This window comes from Esox lucius, chromosome 20 (assembly GCF_011004845.1).
Source record: "Esox lucius isolate fEsoLuc1 chromosome 20, fEsoLuc1.pri, whole genome shotgun sequence".
Classification (NCBI taxonomy): domain Eukaryota; kingdom Metazoa; phylum Chordata; class Actinopteri; order Esociformes; family Esocidae; genus Esox; species Esox lucius.
In genome coordinates this window covers 36,828,521-36,849,309 of record NC_047588.1, presented here as the reverse complement: position 1 = coordinate 36,849,309, position 20,789 = coordinate 36,828,521, and the positions used below count along the sequence as shown (strand labels likewise).

The 20,789-nt window shown below is 46.7% G+C and overlaps 1 protein-coding gene across 11 annotated transcripts in view; it reads left to right on the top strand.

Annotated features, from left to right (window-relative positions):
* The window catches only part of tns1b (tensin 1b), a 142,643-nt gene that overhangs the window by 53,755 nt on the left and 68,099 nt on the right, over positions 1 to 20,789 (top strand). For 10 of the 11 annotated variants that reach the window (XM_020041125.3, XM_020041122.3, XM_020041120.3 and 7 more), the window contains exon 4: positions 18,024 to 18,062. In XM_020041125.3, the coding sequence (XP_019896684.2) occupies positions 18,024 to 18,062 (39 nt within the window). Of the gene's footprint in view, positions 1 to 1,102; positions 1,578 to 18,023; positions 18,063 to 20,789 lie in introns of those variants that run through there. The other variant, XM_020041129.3, reaches the window with a different exon arrangement.

Sequence of the window (20,789 nt, the reverse complement as noted above, 5' to 3'; positions counted from 1 at the left end):
CCTCCTTGTCATTAATTGTGGATTAAATGACACATTCAGAACAGACATCTGGTGAACACACATTCAGTGGCTAAATCAGAGTAGGTGATGTTTTGAAAATGTCTCTATGTCATTTTTAACATCCAACTTCAAAGAATATGGTGAGTCTTTCCATGCGGAACGTTGGTAATTTTGTGTTCCAGAATGTGTGCTGCTTACGGGTGTATAAGTGGTGTCCTACCCTTTTCAAAGTCGCCTGCTGTTTGTTGTAGTTTTCAATTACACTGTGAGGTTATGTAAGATGTTGTTGTCACAATATTGAATGGCAGTTATCACAACATAAAGACAGTGAATAATGTATTCTTATGTGTAATCTCTGGTTTGGAAATTGCTTAAATCGTTTATTGATTATTAATTATTATTATTGGTGTTATTAGTATTTATAATGATGGTACCTAAGTTGATCTCCATGTGTGCGATCTCAGATCATGTTGATTAATGCACATTTTCTCTTTAGATACAGTAACATATCCAAATTTAGATTTTTGTCAAGGTACTATTAAGTGCTTGATATAGCTCATTGAATGTTACATTGAAATGTTTTTCATGTATTTCACATATTTTCACATTTGTGGACAAACAAAACTATTTGTTCAAAGTCGCTTTCCGGGACCTTCTAAGAATCACAGTTGTACTTTAATAATGTGTGACTGTGTGTGTGAATATGTGAGAGAGTGGCAAGACCTGAGCATATCAGCTCATATTTAATCTGGAACCCAAGAACCTGATATCAACACCAGAAGATTAGAGGAGAACGGGAAAACAAAGGGCCAGGGAGAGAGAGAGAGAGAGAGAGAGAAAGAGAGGAGGAGAGTTGCTGGTTCATAAAAATAGAAACTTTTGTATTGTGTCAGGTTCAAGTCCCACCCCTGAGCTATGGGAAATTCAGCCTGATATACTCTGTACGGTTTTTTCCCCCCTCTCCTTGCTCTGTGTCCTGTGTTTAGAGTAAGAAAGAGAGAGAGAGAGAGAGAGAGAGAGAGCGAGAGAGAGAGAGAGCGAGTGAAGGGCGGGAATGACTCAGTGAGAGGGAGGAGAGAACAGACAGGGAGAGAGAGTGGTGAGAGAGGAGGGAATAGCATTAGCCTGCTGTCAGAGTTCAGAGCTGAGTGCTGCAGTACTCTGTTCCAGTTCCTGGGGGTTTGTGCTCACTATTTGGCCCTGTTCGCTGCTGTCGGCTGTATAGGCTAAAGAGACTGGAAACATTTGCATTCTCATTTTCTGGCAAACGTGGATGGAGAGGACTGAGGAGCCAAAGATACGGTATTTTCGTGTAGTCTTTTGAAGCGGGAACACACACACACACTCTCTCTTCACACACCTCCACCGTCTTTTCAGCCTGGGCAGCCAGTCTTTGGATAACCTCATCTGGTGTGTTGTGTGTGTGTGTGTACGCGCGTGTGACGAGAAATCAAGCGGTCCTCCGCCTCTCTGCGCTCTCAGAGAAAGGACAATGTCGCACTAGACGCAGAGACAGCGGAAGAAGAGACAATAGAGACAGAAGGGGGTTCGAGAGGATGGCCACGGCTGTGTACCAGGTAAGGAGAACAGGCACGCTCCTCTCTTCTGCCACAGAGTGGTGTGGTGTGGTGGTTACGGAACAGCACTGGAGCTGGGTAGCCTCTGGCCTGGTCTGGCTTGTGCTACTCCCGCGGCGAGGAGATTAGCCAGCCCTGGCGCCGGCACAGTGTGTTCGCTTGTTCTGTGTGTAGTGACGGCGAGCGCTAAGTGGTCTCAGATGTGTCAGGTGTGCGTCACGGACAGGACCCCCTCAGAACGGGAGAGCGAGTCGGGGAGCTGCCCGGTGAAATACATTTCACGTTTCCGTGCGCCAGGCAGTTCGTTTGTCCGGTGGCGCTATAGCGGTGCGCTTCATGAAGCATGCTTTGTCCAGTCCCAATGTTGTCAGAATGTTGTCAGAATGTTCGAGGCCTGGTACGCTGGACTTGAATGGCTCCAGCTTCCTTCACTGCGGTAGCTCTGGGTGAGCATGTACAGTATAAGCCAGACTGTGTGTGTATGTGTGTGTGTGTGTGTGTGTGTCTGTGTGTGTGTGTGTATGCAAGAGTCAATATGTGTATGTGTGAAATTTACACACGGAACCCAGCGTTCCAGACCCTGACCCAACTGTCTCCCAACCGTGAGAAACTAACAGCAGTGTGGGAATGTGTGGCTCTTATAGCAGATGCAATTGCATCCAATTTGCCTCAAATTGAGGGGAAAAAATAGCAACAGTGCAGGGCGAATACATAGAGGTCATTCATCAGAGATTCCTGGAGGTTGTTGGGGAAGTTATCCCTGAGTTTGTTCTTACAGACATACCGCAGCTAATGTAGACAACTCACTGTTCTGTCATTGTGTGTTGCTGTGCGTTTACTGTATCTGTGTGTGTGTGTGTGTGTGTGATCATACATTTTGTGTGTGTTTGGGTGTGTGTTTAAATCTGTAAGTGCACCCATGTAATTCAGCCTCCAAGTATCTTCCCTCTTGTTTCTTCCCATAATCAGTCCAGTCCCGGACAGAATTTCTCCCCGCTTGCCTCACTATATCAGGAATTCCTCACAATGAGTGGCCAAAAGAAACGTCAACCAACATGCTCCGTCTCACTAGAACATCAGGACCTCACTGGTTTTGTGTGGGAATACCTAGCAACCTTTGGCAGGCAACCAGAGGGAGACTGGGTTTACATTTTGTGGTTGAAAGGCCATTTATTTTAACCACGTGTCTGTTAGCTCTGCTCCAGTGGAGTCTGCAGACCTCCTGGACAGGTCATGATAGAAGTCTGCAGACCTCCTGGACAGGTCATGATAGAAGTCTGCAGACCTCCTGGACAGGTCATGATAGTAGTCTGCTGACTTCCTGTACAGGTCATGATAGAAGTCTGCAGACCTCCTAGACAGGTCATGATAGACGTCTGCAGACCTCCTAGACAGGTCATGATAGATGTCTGCAGACCTCCTGGACAGGTCATGAGAGAAGTCTGCAGACATCCTGGACAGGTCATGATAGAAATCTGCAGACCTCCTGGACAGGTCATGATAGTAGTCTGCAGATCTCCTGGACAGGTCATAATAGAAGTCTGCAGACCTCCTGGACAGGTCATGATAGAAGTCTGCTGAACTCCTGGACAGGTCAAGATTGAAGTCTGCTAACCTCCTGGAAAGGTCACGATAGAAGTCTGCAGACCTCCTGAACAGGTCATGATAGAAGTCTGCAGACCTCCTGGACAGGTCATGATAGAAGTCTGCTAACCTCCTGGAAAGGTCATGATAGATATCTGCAGACCTTCTGGACAGGTCATGATAGAAGTATGCAGACCTCCTGGGCAGGTCATGATAGAAGTCTGCAGACCGACTGGACAGGTCATGATAGAAGTCTGCAGACCTCCTGTACAGGTCATGATAGAAGTCTACAGACCTCCTGTAAAGGTCATGATAGATGTCTGCAGACCTCCTGGACAGGTCATGATAGAAGTCTACAGACCTCCTGTAAAGGTCATGATAAACGTCTACGGACTTAGTGGACAGGTCATGACAGACGTTTACGGACCTCCTGTCCGTGGCTGTCTACAGTCCATCTGTCATGATAGATGTTTCAATAAAAATGAACACTGTTTTATATCTACAACGTCCACACTCCACCCAAGACAGTAATGGAGAGTTGAGCAATAACTGTTTGAACAAATTATTAAGGGTTGTGTGTGTAAAAGAGAGTTTTGAGACAAATTGTGAGAGACTGTGTGAGAACATGTTTATTTGTAATATATTCATATACAGCTCCGGAAAATATTAAGAGACCACTGCACGTTTTTCTTTCCTTTCCAAAAAAGTTGATAAGAAAGGTTTTGAGTGAGGAGTTCAATTTGCAGTGTTCTCCTAATTTTAACCTTTCTGTTCCTCACTCAAAACCTTCCTTTTTGAATTTTTTGGAAAGGAAAGAAAAAGGTACAGTGATCTCTTATTTTGTTCTGGAGCTGTATATAAAAATAAGTGAATACACCCCTCACATTTCTGTAAATATTTGATTGTGACAACACTGAATAAATGACACTTTGCTACAATGTAAAGTAGTGAGTGTACAGCTTGGTGGTCATGTGGTCATCATGGAGGTGTGTTTGGGGTCGTTATCATGTTGGAATACTGTCCTGCGGCCCATTCTCCGAAGGGTCGGGATCATGCTCTGCTTCAGTATGTCACAATATATGTTGGCATTCATGGTTCCCTCAATGAACTGTAGCTCCCCAGTGCCGGCAGCACTCATGCAGCCCCAGACCATGACACTCCCACCACCATGCTTGACTGTAGGCAAGACACACTTGTCTTTGTACTCCTCACCTGGTTGCCGCCACACATGCTTGACACCATCTGAACCAAATAAGTTTATCCTGGTTTCATCAGACCACAGGACATGGTTCCAGTAATCCATGTCCTTAGTCTGCTTGTCTTCAGCAAACTGTTTGCAGACTTTCTTGTGCATCATCTTTAGAAGAGACTTCCTTCCGGGAAAACAGCCATGCAGACCTATTTGATGCAGTGTATGCAGCGTATGGTCTGAGCATTGACATGCTGACCCCCCACCCCTTCAACTTCTGCAGCAATGCTGGCAGCACTCATATGTCTATTTCCCAAAGACAACCTCTGGATATGACGCTGAGCATGTGCACTCAACTTCTTTGGTTGACCATGGCGAGGCCTGTTCTGAGTGGAACTTGTCCCGTTAAACCGCTGTATGGTCTTGGCCACCGTGCTGCAGCTCAGTTTCAGGGTCTTGGGAAACTTCTTATAACCTATGCCATCTTTATGTAGAGCAACAATTCTTTTTTTTCAGATCCTCAGAGAGTTATTTGCCATGAGGTGTCATGTTGAACTTCCAGTGACCAGCACGAGGGAGTGTGAGAGCGATCACACCAAATTTAACACACCTGCTCCACATTCACACCTGAGACCTTGTAACAGGGAAAATTGCTAATAGGGCCCAATTTGGACATTTTCACTTGTTGCCAGAGGTTTAGACATTAATGGCTGTGTGTTGTTATTTTGAGGGGACAGCAAATGTTATACAAGCTGTACACTCACTACTTTACATTGTAGCAAAGTGTCATTTCTTCAGTGTTGTCACATGAAAAGATATAATCAAATATTTACAAAAATGTGTAGGGTGTTCTCATTTCTGTGAGATACTGTATATATATATATGGAGTTTAGAACAGCACTGTCTAGTGTGTCTGCCGGCCAGTCTGCTACTAATTGTGATTTAAAAGCACTTGTGAATTCCACATCCACTATTTGACTCTAATTTGGAGGAGGATTTTGGCAGCGCAGCTTGGTAATGTGTGGTAAGGAATGCCCGCTTGATAAATGTCTAAAGAATCTCCCATTGCTGAACTTCATGGCTCGTTGCATTTTGGGGCGTGAGGTTGCATTTAACGCTCTCCCTTAGCCAGACGTGGACGTACACACCAGCTCACTTTCAACCCTGGGCTGTAACTCTCCCGGTCACCCCCTCTCTTTCCTACACACCTCTGTTTGTTTTCAATGAGTATAGGTAGGTAGGTTACCTTACATTTGGATTCATACTCACACCTGAGCGGGATGCATAGATGCTAGTTCACCCATACACACACACACACATAAAAACGTTCTGTAATCAGGGACACACGTTTTAATGACATGCCCTCACCGTGTTTATCTGTACAGGAGGAACACGTCATCTCGTGCCTGACCACTTTGTTTGCATTCCTGTTGCCTATGTTAGCAGCACCGTCTGCATGCCTCCTGCCTTTCCCGTGCCTTTACCCTGCCCTGATATACAAACCCACCAGGTTGTACAGTGTGCTTCTCTTGGATAGTCGGTATACGTTTGTGGCCCTGTGTGTGTGTGTGTGTGTGTGTGTTCAGGCGGGAGCGTGGACATGATGGATGGCCTGCCGTGTCTGCCTTCAGTGTTTAGGTTCCGTTTGTGGGTGTGTTTGATTCCTGCACGTAAAACACAGAGGTCCATCATTTTAATCTCCCAGAGGAACGTACACGGGTTCTTGGTTCTTTATTATCGTGATTATGTAAATCATCCAAAGCATGGAGATTTGTTATGATCTGGTAGAAGTTACTTTGTAAACGTGTTTGGGGCTTAAGGTTTCCAAGCGTTCTGCTCTGTGATGGTTTACAGAGACATTTTGACATGGGACATCTCTCATAAATGACCTGGTGTCATGGCCTGGGGCCCCCGTAGTTACTGGGTCTGGGAATGTCATTGTAACCAGATGACAGTCTAATCCCCAATTACTCTTTGTCCTCTTTAAAGAGACTCACAGACATCCACGCCTATCTGTATGGAAGCAATGCATATCCTCATGGAGTCCTGTTTAATTAGTTCAAGATGTGCTTCCCTCCAGAGACCACCGATGTGAGAGTCTCTGAGGGCCGTCACAGGGCTTCGCTCACACATTGGCTAAGGTGCTAACATGCTCAGAAGTCAGCTGTAGGTATCCAATGGCAAGCATGACAGGGCATCTGCAGTCTGTTGTTCTATCTCTCCTCTGCACACACAACAAGCCAGCGTGACGAGGTTCTTTGCTCCTTGAGAGGCTGGAAAAATTTGCCGCAGGCCAGAGTCCTAGAACAGTTCCAGAGCTGTACCATCTAGAACCATCTTGACAGGCTGCATCACTGCTTGTTATGGAAACTGCACCGCCCTCGGTCCCAAGGTGCTTCAGAGAGTCGAGATAAAGGCCAAGTTCATCACCAGAGCCAACCATACGGGGTCCTCCAAAACCAGGCCGCAAGCAGGATGTGGTCCTCCAAAACCAGTTGGCAAGCTGGACATGGTCCTCCAAAAAAGAGGTGGTGAGAGAGGAAGACCCTGAATTAGCCACCCAGGTTGTAGACCATCCTCAGTATTAGCACATGTCAGACCAGTGCCCCAAAACCAAACTACTCAGCTTCTACCCCCTTGCAATTAGACACTTATAAAAAACCAGCCAAATGAAAGATTATCAATCTCAATACATTTTCAAATGTCTGTCCTTGCACTTTCCCTCTGGTATTGAATACATGTACACACCCACTGGCCTCGCGCGGTCATGCTCGCCTCGCCGCCTTAAGCCACTTCCAGACCGACTAAACGGCCGCCATAATATCTACATTACACACTCACCAGTCACGCCTGTTGTCTTGTTATGAGCTGTCCACCCATGGTGTGTAACTGTGTGTCAACGTTCTGTGTATTCTGCCCTTAATAGAAGTGAAACAGTGTAGATGACAACCGTACGCATGACGACCAGTAACTAAACAGACATATGCCTCAGTGTACACAGAACTGACCGTGGACCAGTGTCTCGCCAAATCCTCCAGGCCAAATCCTCCAGGCCAAATCCTCCAGGCCAAATCCTCCAGGCCAAATCCTCCAGGCCAAATCCTCCAGGTCACATCCTCTAGGGCCACATCCTCCAGGGCCGCCTAATGGGGAGCACACCGCCCAGACCGCCACCAGCCCATTTCACCAACATTACTCTGCTGTCTAGGCTGCCGTCTCCTCTCACATAATGGCTCATTGTTGACCAGCGGTGACAGAGCAAAGGGGGAAAAGAGGAGAAGAAAAGGAGGACAAGACCCTGTTTCTGTTTGCATCTTTCAGGCTTGAAGCCGTGTGTTTACATATGACATTGTCTCGGATGATGTCAGTGGGAGGGCAGCCCTGATGGTTGCCGGTTCTGTCCGATTGAATGGCGGGTGTCAGTTTGTATCTTCCACCGCGTCCCACCGTCATGGTAGAACCGACAACACCCGTCTGACTTTCTTGGGAGCCCGTCTGTCAGACGCGGTGCCCAGTTCACATCAGTACACCTTTACTCTTATAGCACGAGAGTTATCTGACGAACCCCAGAATGCTGTGTCATAAACCAAGTTCATAGGGAGGTTTATGGAGTCTGTAGTTTGCTTTCTGCAAGCCCATTGGAATGGAAGTACATTGAGAATTGACTGAGGTTGAGTACACATCAATGGTTGTCAGTGTTCGCTATGCTGTTAGTGGGTCCGGTTGGGAAACAGAGCCCAGGTCTTCTGTGTCCTGTGATTCTGGTATGTCAGTGTGGAGGAGGTGTTCACTATGCTGTTAGTGGGTCAGGTTGGGAAACAGAGCCCAGGTCTTCTGTGTCCTGTGATTCTGGTATGTCAGTGTGGAGGAGGTGTTCACTATGCTGTTAGTGGGTCAGGTTGGGAAACAGAGCCCAGGTCTTCTGTGTCCTGTGATACTGGTATGTTGGTGTGGAGGAGGTGTTTGCTAAAGTTTCTGCTTTGTGTTCTGTGCTCAGCTAACTGACAGCACTCCCTCTGTTCTGTCTCGCAGTGACACCTCTGTTGTTCCTTAGCCGCTCTGCGCAGGTTGAACGAAGTGGGGCGCCTATTGCATGGGGCCATTCTGTTAGCGGCAGACACAGTGTCTCCGTGTGACAATCTGCAGTGTGACAATCTGCAGTGTGAAAATCTGCAGTGTGACAATCTGCAGTGGGCCAATCTGCAGTGGGCCAATCTGCAGTGGGCCAATCTGCAGTGGGCCAATCTGCAGTGGGTCAGTCTGCAGTGGGTCAGTCTGCAGTGGTCCAATCTGCAGTGGGCCAATCTGCAGTGGGCCAATCTGCAGTGGGGCAATCTGCAGTGGGGCAATCTGCAGTGGGCCAAGGGGGAAGGTACCCTCTCGACTTGCCCCATCCCGCTAAACAGCGTCATCTTCGTCGTCATCACCGTCGTCATCAACAGGCCAGCGTACGTGTGACCCCCCCCACTCTCCATCTTCCTGCCAGGCCTCCAGACTCTCTGAATGCTATGTGAAGTATGTTCTCCCCGGGAACCGTGGGTGCGAGCCAGTGGTGTGCTCCCTCCCGTGAGGGCAGTCTCTCTCTTATCATGCCCAGAGTCTCCCGCTGGAATGTTTATGGAAAGCAGGCCCTAGCTGTTTCCACGGTTTCAGCAGAAAGCCCTTGTGTTCCTGTTTGTTTTTCCTGCTTTGATTGATGTCGGAGTGGAATAAAGGCAGGAAGCGTCATGCCTGGCCTGGGTCCGCCCTGTGGCAGATATTTACCCTCCGTACCAATGCCACCAATACAAGGGATATGTGTGTGTGTTGTCATAGAATAGCAGTGATGATCTCTACTGACCTCTTCCCTTTTTTTGTAGATATATTTTTGCAGGCATGTTATGTGCTGTCGGAAAACTGTGAAAGACAGGAGTATTTGCAGCAATACCAGTAAGTTGGAATTGAACCTACGCGGCAGTAGTGCGTGTGTATGGGGGTCAACGTCTTAGAGTGATGGTGATGACATATGACCTTTGACCGAGGATCCGGGCTACATAAGTGTTATGGTCAGTGTTATGATCAGTGTTATGGTCAGTGTTGTGGTCAGTGTTATGATCAGTGTTATGGTCAGTGTTGTGGTCAGTGTTATGGTCAGTGTTGTGGTCAGTGTTATGGTCAGTGTTATGATCAGTGTTATGGTCAGTGTTGTGGTCAGTGTTATGGTCAGTGTTATGGTCAGTGTTGTGGTCAGTGTTATGGTCAGTGTTGTGGTCAGTGTTATGATCAGTGTTATGGTCAGTGTTGTGGTCAGTGTTATGGTCAGTGTTATGGTCAGTGTTGTGGTCAGTGTTATGATCAGTGTTATGGTCAGTGTTGTGGTCAGTGTTATGGTCAGTGTTATGGTCAGTGTTGTGGTCAGTGTTATGATCAGTGTTATGGTCAGTGTTGTGGTCAGTGTTGTGGTCAGTGTTATGGTCAGTGTTATGATCAGTGCTATGTGTTTGTTTCTGAAGACAATCTGGGTTACCACTGCATTTTGTAAGGGACATTTCCAAACACAGACAGGTCCCAAACACATATTGAAAGTTGGAACTCCCCTAATGGTTTATTTGCTCTCCCCACTGACATTTCCATATCTGACTGGAAATGAAAAACAGTGATGGTGATATCTGGAGATCTTTCAGTATTGCTCTGAATGAGTGACAGATTGTGTGAAAAAAAACTGATAATGATTCAATGTGAGTGTGTGTGTGTACTGTCAGCATGCATTGTGAATATAAGGATGATGATGACAATGATGATTGAATGTGTGTGTGAGACACAGAATGAGGGTGTCCACAGAAGGACTGTACTTTGATACAGTAGATAAGTCATGTTTTCTGTCAGTTTGTCTGCTTGTCGCCATGTCTCCATTGCTAGACCTGAAGCACTCAAACCAGCCCAACTCCCTGCCAATGTGCTTTCTGCAGCCCCGTAACTCTTCTCCATTGATGTGCTAAATGCCATCATGGCTGCTTGTCAGCTCCAGCCTGCCCTAGCATGTCACAGCTCCCAGAGAGAGAGCAACTACCGCCTTCCTGGCCTTGACTGAGGCTGCCACAGTCAAATGGATTTATGGTATTGTACAGCTTAGGGTAATAGGAGGTTTGTAATCTAGTCTTTAACTGATGTTACAACATCCTGACCGATTCATTTGATCGTGTGGACATTGGCGTTTTTATTCTTGTTCAGATGCCAAGCTTTTCATGGCGCTCGTTTCTCTTGTACCTCTAGGTCTCCCTCTGCTTTCTCCCTTTCAGCCTTATGCATTCTTAGCCAGATCGGGAATCTGTTTGTCCTGTCTTGATAACCGCTATGGTCGCAAAAAGAAAATATCTGGGATCAGTTGCTGTCCATTTGCCAGACAATGAAAACAGCATAACGGTGTAAATCAGGTCATTGGTGAAGAAGAGTTGTCAGGTTGTCTAGAGAAAGGCTGACCTGGCTGTGCACAGTAAGAAGAGGAACAATGCAAGGCTTCTCCCGGCTGCATGACAGTTGTTCTGCCAAACAAAGATGGAGTGAGAATGAACAGGCGGCTTGTTGAAGTCCTCGCCAGGGAGAATAAACATGGCCAGGGATTTAGTGTGTCAGAACCTGCTGTATTTCATCCTCTTCTTTCACCTCTGTCCCATCTCTCTTTTCTGCCCCTCTGCCTGGTTTTCTCGCTCTTACCAGACACTGATATATTGCCTGCATTCACGTTTCGCGTGGCTCTTAAGGATTGTCGAGGAGGAAAGGCCTGCATTGCCTGCATTCAGCTTCTGTGTCATTTCCATTAGAATTGTCAGAGTTCTGTCTGACACACGTAGTATTGGGCATTGTACAACTCTAATGCTGTTATAACATTTCATGAGATGCTACACTATAAAACGTCCATGGGGGTATTCTTTATACATTTTTATTTTACCTTTATTTTACCAGGCAAGTCAGTTAAGAACAAATTCTTGTTTTGAACTACGGCCTTGCAAGAGGTAAAAAAAAGGCCTCCTGTGGGGAAGGGGTGTAGGGATTAAATCAAAAGGATGGACAACACAGACAGAAACCTACAAGAACAACATAGTACTAACAAGCGACAAACCGTGCACACATAAGAACACTAATAAACCATGAAACGTTCCCATTTAAACCAACACAAAACTATGAAGCAAATATCAAGAAACATCAACACCATCACATTTAAACCAAAACTTAACTATGGGGCAACTATTTAGAAACATTAAAAGCGGCACATAAGAAACAACGCTAAACTACAAAAAAGATATTCAGACAGCAGAGCATCATCTAAACATATGATGAACATAGACCTAACAGCAGACAATATAAAAACAATGCACCAGAAGACCAACATGATCTAAACATACATGATAAGCATAGACCTGACAGCAGACAATATAAAAACAATGCACCAGAAGACCAACATGATCTAAACATACATGATAAGCATAGACCTGACAGCAGACAGTATAAAAACAATGCACCAGAAGACAGGGAGAGAAGCCTAAGAGGGTTTTGTAAATAAGAGTAAGCCAGTGGAATTTGCGTCGGGAATATAATGAATGTATTAATAATCAGCCCTCTTAAATGTAATGTATAATTTGTATGTTTTGTATTTTATGCAGAAAAGGTTTGTCTAGTATGCCTGATGTTAGTTTATTTTTTATTTTGAGGCCTAGTAATGTAAAGCACTTTGAATTGCCTCTGGGTATGGATTGTGCTATAAAAATAAACTTGCCTTGCTTTGCCTTGGGTTTGTTGATGCTGTTTTGAAGGAGTGAGACAGGTGATGAAACAGTGAGACTTGTTATGAAGTGTGTTTATGCATTTACTAAGACAGGGAATAATGTTACGCAGTCCATTTGGGACGAATCCGAACTTGGCAGTCGGCAGAAGATGTTCCAAATTGCAGAGCGAATGAAAAATGCGAAGAGGAATGTGTGGCTGCTGCTCCAGTGAGGGCAGGTTTAGAAGGGGAAGAATGAGTGAGAGCACCTGGGCCAGTGATTGGACTTAACTCTCTTCTGCGTTGTTTATACCAAATGAAAAGGGACCTAACCCCGTCTTGCACACTCACAGGCCTTGGAACTGGAAGGACCTCTGTGTTTGGTTATGACGAGAAAATTGAATTTGCACACTGCCTGTTAAGACAAGGTCCTGCCAGATGCACGGCTGCATTAGGTCTGGATGAACATTGCAGCACTCAGGACCTGTTTGCTGGTCCCTCAAAGCCAGAATTTGGGAAGGTTAAGTGCCGATGGGCCACCTTGCCTCCCCCACTGGGCTTCTCATGGCCACCTTAACCCCCTGGAGTGCAAACCCGGGTGGACACAGCGCTACGGGCACCTGTGGACTAGGAAAGCAGAGACAGCTCTGACGCCGAGCGGTCTGTCAGCCCCAGTGGAGCAAACCAAAACGGTTTGATTGAAGGTGCAGCGTGGACCGCGTGTTGTGAGCAAGTCGTCGCACACTGGGTGCTCGTGGGCCAGAACGGATCCATGCATCTCTTGCGGCCTAGCTGTATTAGCTATGCGCTCTCAGTACATCGCTCTTAAGCCATGGGCAATCGGTATCCAGTAGCGACAGAGCAGCCATTTGTAGCCGGCCAAAGCGGACCTCGGTTTGACGCCGTCAACACAAGCATGCGCGGAATGCCGTGCCACAAATACCCTTTATTATATTACTCACGCGCTCACGGGTGGTCCGCCGCCTCCGCGCACCGAGTCCTTGACAAAGGCTTCACGTTGTTCCCGCCTGTTAACTAGACAGGCCGGGAAACATTCTGTCCACACTCGGCCTGCTTTACTGTAAGTGTAGCAGGTCTGTCTTCCAGCGGACTGTATAGGCTGTCCTGTAAGCCCGCAGGTGGGCATGATGACATGGGCAGCCGCTGGAGACCAGTGATGACACTAGAGAGAGACAGAGGACTATTGTCCTTGTGTAACACTATTCATTGCATGTTTTTTTTTTATTCACCAAGGCTCACCTGTTGTTCTCTACATCACACATTGCTGTTCTCCACCTCCAAATCCATTGAGACGTCTTCCTCTTCTTAGTCCCTTCTTATGAGTTCAGAGTGGTGGTGGGGGGGGCTGTGGGGTAGAGTTATGAGTTCAGAGTGGTGGTGGGGGGGCAGTGGGGTAGAGTTATGAGTTCAGAGTGGTGATGGGGGGGGCTGTGGGGTAGAGTTATGAGTTCAGAGTGGTGGTGGGGGGGCAGTGGGGTAGAGTTATGAGTTCAGAGTGGTGGTGGGGGGGCTGTGGGGTAGAGTTATTTGTTCAGAGTGATGGTGGGGGTGGCTTGGGGGTAGAGTTATGAGTTCAGAGCAGTGGTGGGGGTGGCTTGGGGGTAGAGTTATGAGTTCAGAGCAGTGGTGGGGGTGGCTTGGGGGTAGAGTTATGAGTTCAGAGTGGTGGTGGGGGTGGCTTGGGGGTAGAGTTATGAGTTCAGAGCAGTGGTGGGGGTGGCTTGGGGGTAGAGTTATGAGTTCAGAGTGGTGGTGGGGGTGGCTTGGGGGTAGAGTTATGAGTTCAGAGTGGTGGTGGGGGTGGCTTGGGGGTAGAGTTATGAGTTCAGAGCAGTGGTGGGGGTGGCTTGGGGGTAGAGTTATAAGTCCAGAGTGGTGGTGGGGGTGGCTTGGGGGTAGAGTTATGAGTTCAGAGCAGTGGTGGGGGTGGCTTGGGGGTAGAGTTATAAGTCCAGAGTGGTGGTGGGGGTGGCTTGGGGGTAGAGTTATGAGTTCAGAGCAGTGGTGGGGGTGGCTTGGGGGTAGAGTTATGAGTTCAGAGTGGTGGTGGGGGTGGCTTGGGGGTAGAGTTATGAGTTCAGAGTGGTGGTGGGGGTGGCTTGGGGGTAGAGTTATAAGTCCAGAGTCCCCATAGGCAGTAATGTACTGTAGGCTGTAGGCACAAAAGAACATCTGAAGCGCACTGCTCTGCACCTGGGGGAGGGGGGGTGGGGTTGGCTTAAGTTGCTCCCCAGCCTGAAATCGTCATATTGATGATGGGAGGGGTTGTCTAGGATGGAGTTGATCTTCACCATACTCCTCTCTGCCACCGCCTACAGGCTGTTCGGTTTTGTTCTGACAACATGGCTGGCCTTCCTCACCATTTCTTTGAGCCTGTTGGAGTCCCCAGGCTTGATGCTGCCTTCCTCACATGGGAGCACACTGGCAACCACAGACTGGTAGCACATATGGCTACTTGGCTAGAATATGAGTTATTTGCAATGGACCTCCTACGTTCTGTCTGGGTTAGCTGTTAGGAGTCATTGTTGTCGCCTGAAGAGGTCAATGGAAGACATAGTTACAAAATCATGAGGCCAAATGTATTCATCTCATTTGAACTGATACACAGTTGAGGTTGTGTTAGAAATGTCACCTCTTGACTGTAGGTACTGTTTGAGTAGACCGGCTTGCCCTTTCGCATAGATAATACGATGTTTTCTGGTCTCATGCCTCACTTCCCTATTAAGGGAGTCTATTAAATTACACTTATTTCATGAATGTTTGTCACTTCATGTTTAATGTATGTGTAGTTCAGGGCAACCGTTGAGCAGTGTTTGTGAAACTGAGATTATTGTGATTCATCGTATGCGTTGTGGCGCAAGTGCACCCACGCCCCACAAATCAGTGTCACACCAAGGCCCCGAACAGAAACGGCTGGTAGCTTCCGGAAGATTCCAGAATATCTAAGCGCAGCTCGGCTACCACCCCTTGATTGGGGGGAGTTTAAAGAGCCCCCAGGCAGGCACCTTCGCGGCAGCAGGGAGAGGAAGAGAGAAAAGGTGCATTTGTTTTTTTTTATCAGCTCCATCCAGTTTCTTCTACTTTTTTTTTAATAAATGCCCTCCAAATCCCAGAACACTAGCACTGTGGTCAGTTCCCCGTCTCTCCCATCGTCACACTGTTGAACCAGTTGATCTGCCAGTTAGGACGGACTCTGAGATTAGCCTTAGCCGCTAGCCAGTTTAAAGTGTTAATGATTGCGAACAAAAGAGCACTTTCCATTTCCATCGCCAGCCCCACCACATCTACCACTGATGACAGCCTTGGGCAACACATCCCTCAGTATTAGCGTCGATTCGGGAAATTCCTTAAACTAAACAAAGGGGTCATGGAGGAGCACAGGACGAGCGGTAAAGGGCAGTTTCGAGGGGTGAACCGCACAAGGTGTCGGAGTAGTTATTGGTTGCGGGTGGACGTAGCTGTCAGCACCAGGGAACTAGGGGTGAAGTAGGGGCCAGACAATGAGATGGGTCGGGCCAGGGGGGGACGCACTTCAGCTGGGGTTAGATACTCTCAAGGCCCCCCGGGAGCCCAACGATGAGCGGAGAAACATAGTGGCGATGGTAAAGGGGGCAGCTGACTGCCATTGTTGGGGGAAGGGGCTGAGATGCTGATATACGGACATGGACAGTCGTGAAAGGGACTTGAACCAGTCATCAACTCCCAGCACCACAACATTGTATCTGCAGCCATGGGACTAGAGTCATTCCATGGAGCAGTCCTCCTGTGGCCGGTTCAGTTATTCACTCATTTGTGCACCTTTTTGGTTGGTTTCAAGTAGCTGTTCTTTGCTGGTATCAGATAATGATTTCCTGTTTACGGTCAGCATTCCTTTTCTCCATCTGGGATTTGAGGAATGGCCACCAGAACAACAAAGACTTTGACAAAATTGTGCAGCTTTTAACTTTAGTCTTGGTGGGCAGGAGCACCAAGACTTGTTTTTTTCTGTTAGTTAATTGACCTCACCTTGTGTTCCCGGGTCTGAATCAGTCAAATTCTGTATAATCTTTTGAAACCAGTAAGTCAACTTTCTACCCTGTGGTGCCTTTAGCTTGATACAATCACAGACATTATGTGTATAGTGTAGAGCTTGCCGAATTGAATTGTTAGTTGTATTAGTCACACTATGAATGCACAGTGTCATTTGCTAGCCTGAAAACATCTTGTTGACACTGAGCTTCTTGTGGATCTTCAGATAGCCTTGGTGTAGGGACTGAAGGGCATGATGAAGGAGTTTCAAGTTAAAAACTTAAGCCTGTTTGTTTCCTGCAAATGCATTTTTTGGATCAATGCAGAGCTGAGTGCTCCTTTTAGTTTATTCTTCTGGTCAGTCACCCGTAAAAGTGTGCTGGGGTAAGGAATTATTTTGTCTGTCAGCGCCTTATTACTTTATTTAGTTTAAGATGGCCTGGTTAAGTGCGTTTGTAACACTTGTAATTTGCAACCACTGTAAAAGTTTTAAGGTTGAAGTCATCTTAAAAAAAAATCTATAAATTCAGTATATAACTTCATGAAGGAAATGCATTGATTTACCAACACATTTTAAAAGCAAACAGAATTAATAGAGTTAAGGCTTGAGTCGGTACTCTCTTGTATTTTGAATTCAACTGAGCCATCGAATAAGGATTTAGTCTACAGTACAAAGAAGTAGCATGCTCAGTGTTTGAATTGCTCTGTATTGCTGTAGAAATATCCTTTATTTACTCTCTGCATAGACACACTTGTACCATTTTATTTATTCATGATGCTTGGAATTGTGGGAAATAAATCCTTCTTGCATTTTAGGGAGTTTTGGTGAGGTCTTTGGTGAGTTCTGGCGATTGGAGAGAGTTTTGTAAAGTAGGTAGTTTATTTTATTAGACACAGAATCACTATTTCTTTGTGGACAGAAAATAACACGCTAGCTTTAACATCAACCTAAAACAGACCCCAGGGAACCAGAAGTTATTCTCTGTTCACAGTGCACGGCACAATTAGTCAAGGATTGTCCTGTCTGTATAACAGTGCTTTTAGAGGTTAACAGCCCAGATAGCTCAGAATTGACCCTTCAGCACTAGAGAATGGGGAGAAGGGGCATGAACACCCCAATAATGAAAACATTAAAGCAATGCTACCTAGGGAAACCGAGACTTTTACAGGAAAGCAATGCCAGAAAGAGGTCTGGCCGATGTTCCTCATTAGACTTTGTGTAAACGGTTCATCTCCATGTTCTATTTGCGTACCTCGTTATCATCCCCTTCCTGTTTACGCCCACGAAGTCCTCGTGCTTCTGCTTTCTGCTCGGATCGCTAGGATTGATTGTAGCTAGCAGCCATTGGAGCTCTAATCGGATTAGTGGTTATCACTGAGCCAGGCAGGTCACGGGTTCCAGTGGGCTCTACAATCGCCTTTAAACATCATTGACTTTCTGGTGCGAAGATAAGCTAGTTAACTGCTGCTGGAAGTCGGCGGTTCAGCTACCTTTCCCTTGGTCCAAATTGTTACTGTTTGAAATTGACTGTGTTATTAGATTGCCCATTAATGTTTGATACTGACATCTTGTTTTCAGGTTTCTCATCTTGGGTCAAATGTGATTAAGCAAGCTTTATGTTGTTGCGAACAGTAAAGTTTACAGGACAACTACACTATCAATGCTCTCATGTGTGCTGTAACTTTATTAAGACATTTGAACCACATTCATCACATGTACACAGCGTTTTTTTTGGTGCACAATGTGCATTAATGAAGCATTGAGGCAAAACCACTGGATCACACCGGTCATTTGGGGGGTTGGAATTATGTACCGATTGGCTGCTTACTTCCTGTCTGTACTTAAATACAGTTCTACGTTAAGCATCACAGGACTCAAGACCGTATCCCTCCTCTTTTCCAGGTGTCTTCGGCCTGTGTCCCTGCCGCTAACTATGAACTGGTAAGAGCATTTACTTCAGTTACTAACTTGATGGTTGTAGTCATATCCATGGTTCTGCTGTAGGTGGACATGTCGGTAAGAGGTTGTACATGTATCTGCTGTGGATTGATGTGTGTCTCCGGAACCGTGTGTTGACATCCAGGGAATTGGCTTGGGGAGTCCAAGGAGTGAGTAAGGGCAATAAAACCGATGTTTGGTTTCTGCATTACCTTTTTTGGTCTGGGTTTGAGATCTGTTTGACATGGAATGATTTGTTTTCTCTCTCTCTCTCTCTCTCTCTCTCTCTCACTCGCTTTCTCTCTCTCTCTCTCTTTCGCTCTCTCGCTCTCTCTCTCTCTCTCTCTCTCTCTCTTTTGCTCTCTCTCTCTCGCGCTCTCTCTCGGCACGTTGTATATAAATGCCCTTAAACAGTGGGCTGCGATTCCGTTTCCCCTGCACGCAAACTCGAACAACTCTTGTCATTTTTTAAGTGTTAGGACACGCGGGGCCACAATGGCGCATAGACTGCCAAGGTATCGTAGTAAAGACTAATGAGTTTTCTCAAAGCACTTTGCATTGAATGGGGGGAGGGGGGGCTCGCCTCTTTACTACTGTTGTAGACCCTGCCTGGGTTGGGAAATGGCAGCTGTGTTGATTGATATGTGTGCTTGTGTGTGTTTTCATGTTTACAGAGCAGAGTGAAGTGTGTGAGAGAGTGCGGCAGTGTGTGTGTTTTGCAGTGTCTTTAGCATGTGTGTATGTCATATCTGTACCTGTAATTTGTGGGTGTGTGTGTGTTTTGTATCTGTATTGTGTGTTTGTGTGTTATACCTGTAATTTGTGTGTGTGTGTGTGTGTGTTGTATTTGTATTGTGTGTTTGTTATATCTGTATTGTGTGTGTGTTTTACCTATTGTGCGTTTGTTTGGGTGTGTGTGTTATATCTGAAGAGTGTGTTATACTTTTAGTGTGTGTGTCTGTTACTCTCTCTCAGTGTGTTTTCCACAGGGGCAATGGCGCCGGCAGGGGTTTTTCAATCAATCAATCAACAAGAAACAGTTGTTTATGACGGGTTGATCTGAAGGGTAGCCTGGTTCCGCCTTAGGGCTGCTTACAGTATATCACCAGGTTACACGGTCTCTCCCAGCCTCACACACACTCACAGTTAGGGCTGCTTACAGTATATCACCAGAGTACACGGTCTCTCCCAGCCTCACACAGTTAGGGCTGCTTACAGTATATCACCAGAGTACACGGTCTCTCCCAGCCTCACACGGTTAGGGCTGCTTACAGTATATCACCAGAGTACACGGTCTCTCCCAGCCTCACACGGTTAGGGCTGCTTACAGTATATCACCAGAGTACACGGTCTCTCCCAGCCTCACACGGTTAGGGCTGCGAGGTCGATTCCGTGGCAGATTAGAATGTCGACCACCAAATAAACTGGATGAAAACTGTGTCGTTGTTTAGAAACCGATCGTTGCAACTTGTTACTACCACGTTATTTTCAGGCAAGAATTCCAGAAAAATAAAAATATGGATTCCATGGTGTATTCCACTGGCGAACTAGCTAGTTACCAAAGGACATTGTCCAGAAACATACATAGCTACTTTACTGTGGGAAGGCAGATTTTGTTTTTGAATCAACAACTATATTTTGCTGGTCAGAATCCTCCTCATTCACTCCACATGCTAATTATTTCACTTCCTTGTTTTGAGTGGTCCCGGGGGAAGCTCGGTTCCAAAACGAACACAGTCCCCCTTTGACACGGTGTGAAGCACGCCGGCCCGGACGCCATGTCTGGCCCACTGAGATGCCGGGCCTCGTTCCAGCTTCTAAGAGCTACGAATGTGTTAACTCAAACAGTTACCGGTATTGGATATTTGTAACAGGATTCATTTATTTCTCGGGGTTGCTAGGCGACCCCATGGCGGAGCGACTCCCGCTCCGGCCGGGAGTCGGACGCGGTACAGCGAGTCGGAAGGGGGATGCATTTTGTGAAATGTCCTCTCAGGTTCCCCCCTTCCTCCCCCCTGCCAAGACGGCCGGCCCCAGAGGCCGTTATCACGCCGTTAATGCAGCTGATTAGCCACTTAAACGCTGATGAGTGAACATGTAAAACACACACTGACGTACAGCCTTTATGACTGGGAACAGAGAAAGTGCACACGCACGTACACACACCCACACACACGCACACACACGCACCCTCAGATACACACGCACACACAAACACATGCACAAAGAGCAACTCAGGGGGGCTATCGTGGCTGTCTTGTGTAAACCCAACCTGGTTTTCAAGGACAACAGTGGCTTTATTTCCCCGAGGAAAGCAGCTGGAGGGAAGGACCTACTGAGTGCAGGAAGCAGAAAGACCACAAGTTAGCACTCACAACATCGGATCACTTGCCTGTGCAGATGTTTGGTTTCATGCTTTCTGTTCTCTCACTCTGGTTGAGCCCCAGTAAGTAGGCTAATCTGTAACAACATGGATCCGTGGGTTTTAGAGTGATGGCAACAGTCCTGTTTTAGTTGGCCTCTTGTATGCTTGATGTGTGTTTGTGCACGTGTGTGCATGTGTGTGTGTGTTTGTGTGTGTAGAGGAAGTGGATATTTTATATTTTTTTCCCAATAGCTACTGATTGATTACATTCTTAGGGACATAACCCTTGCTGCCCTTGCCACGCCCCCCCCCCCCCCCCCTCCAAAATAAAAAGATCCCTGAAGACTCACCACTGCATTCCACCT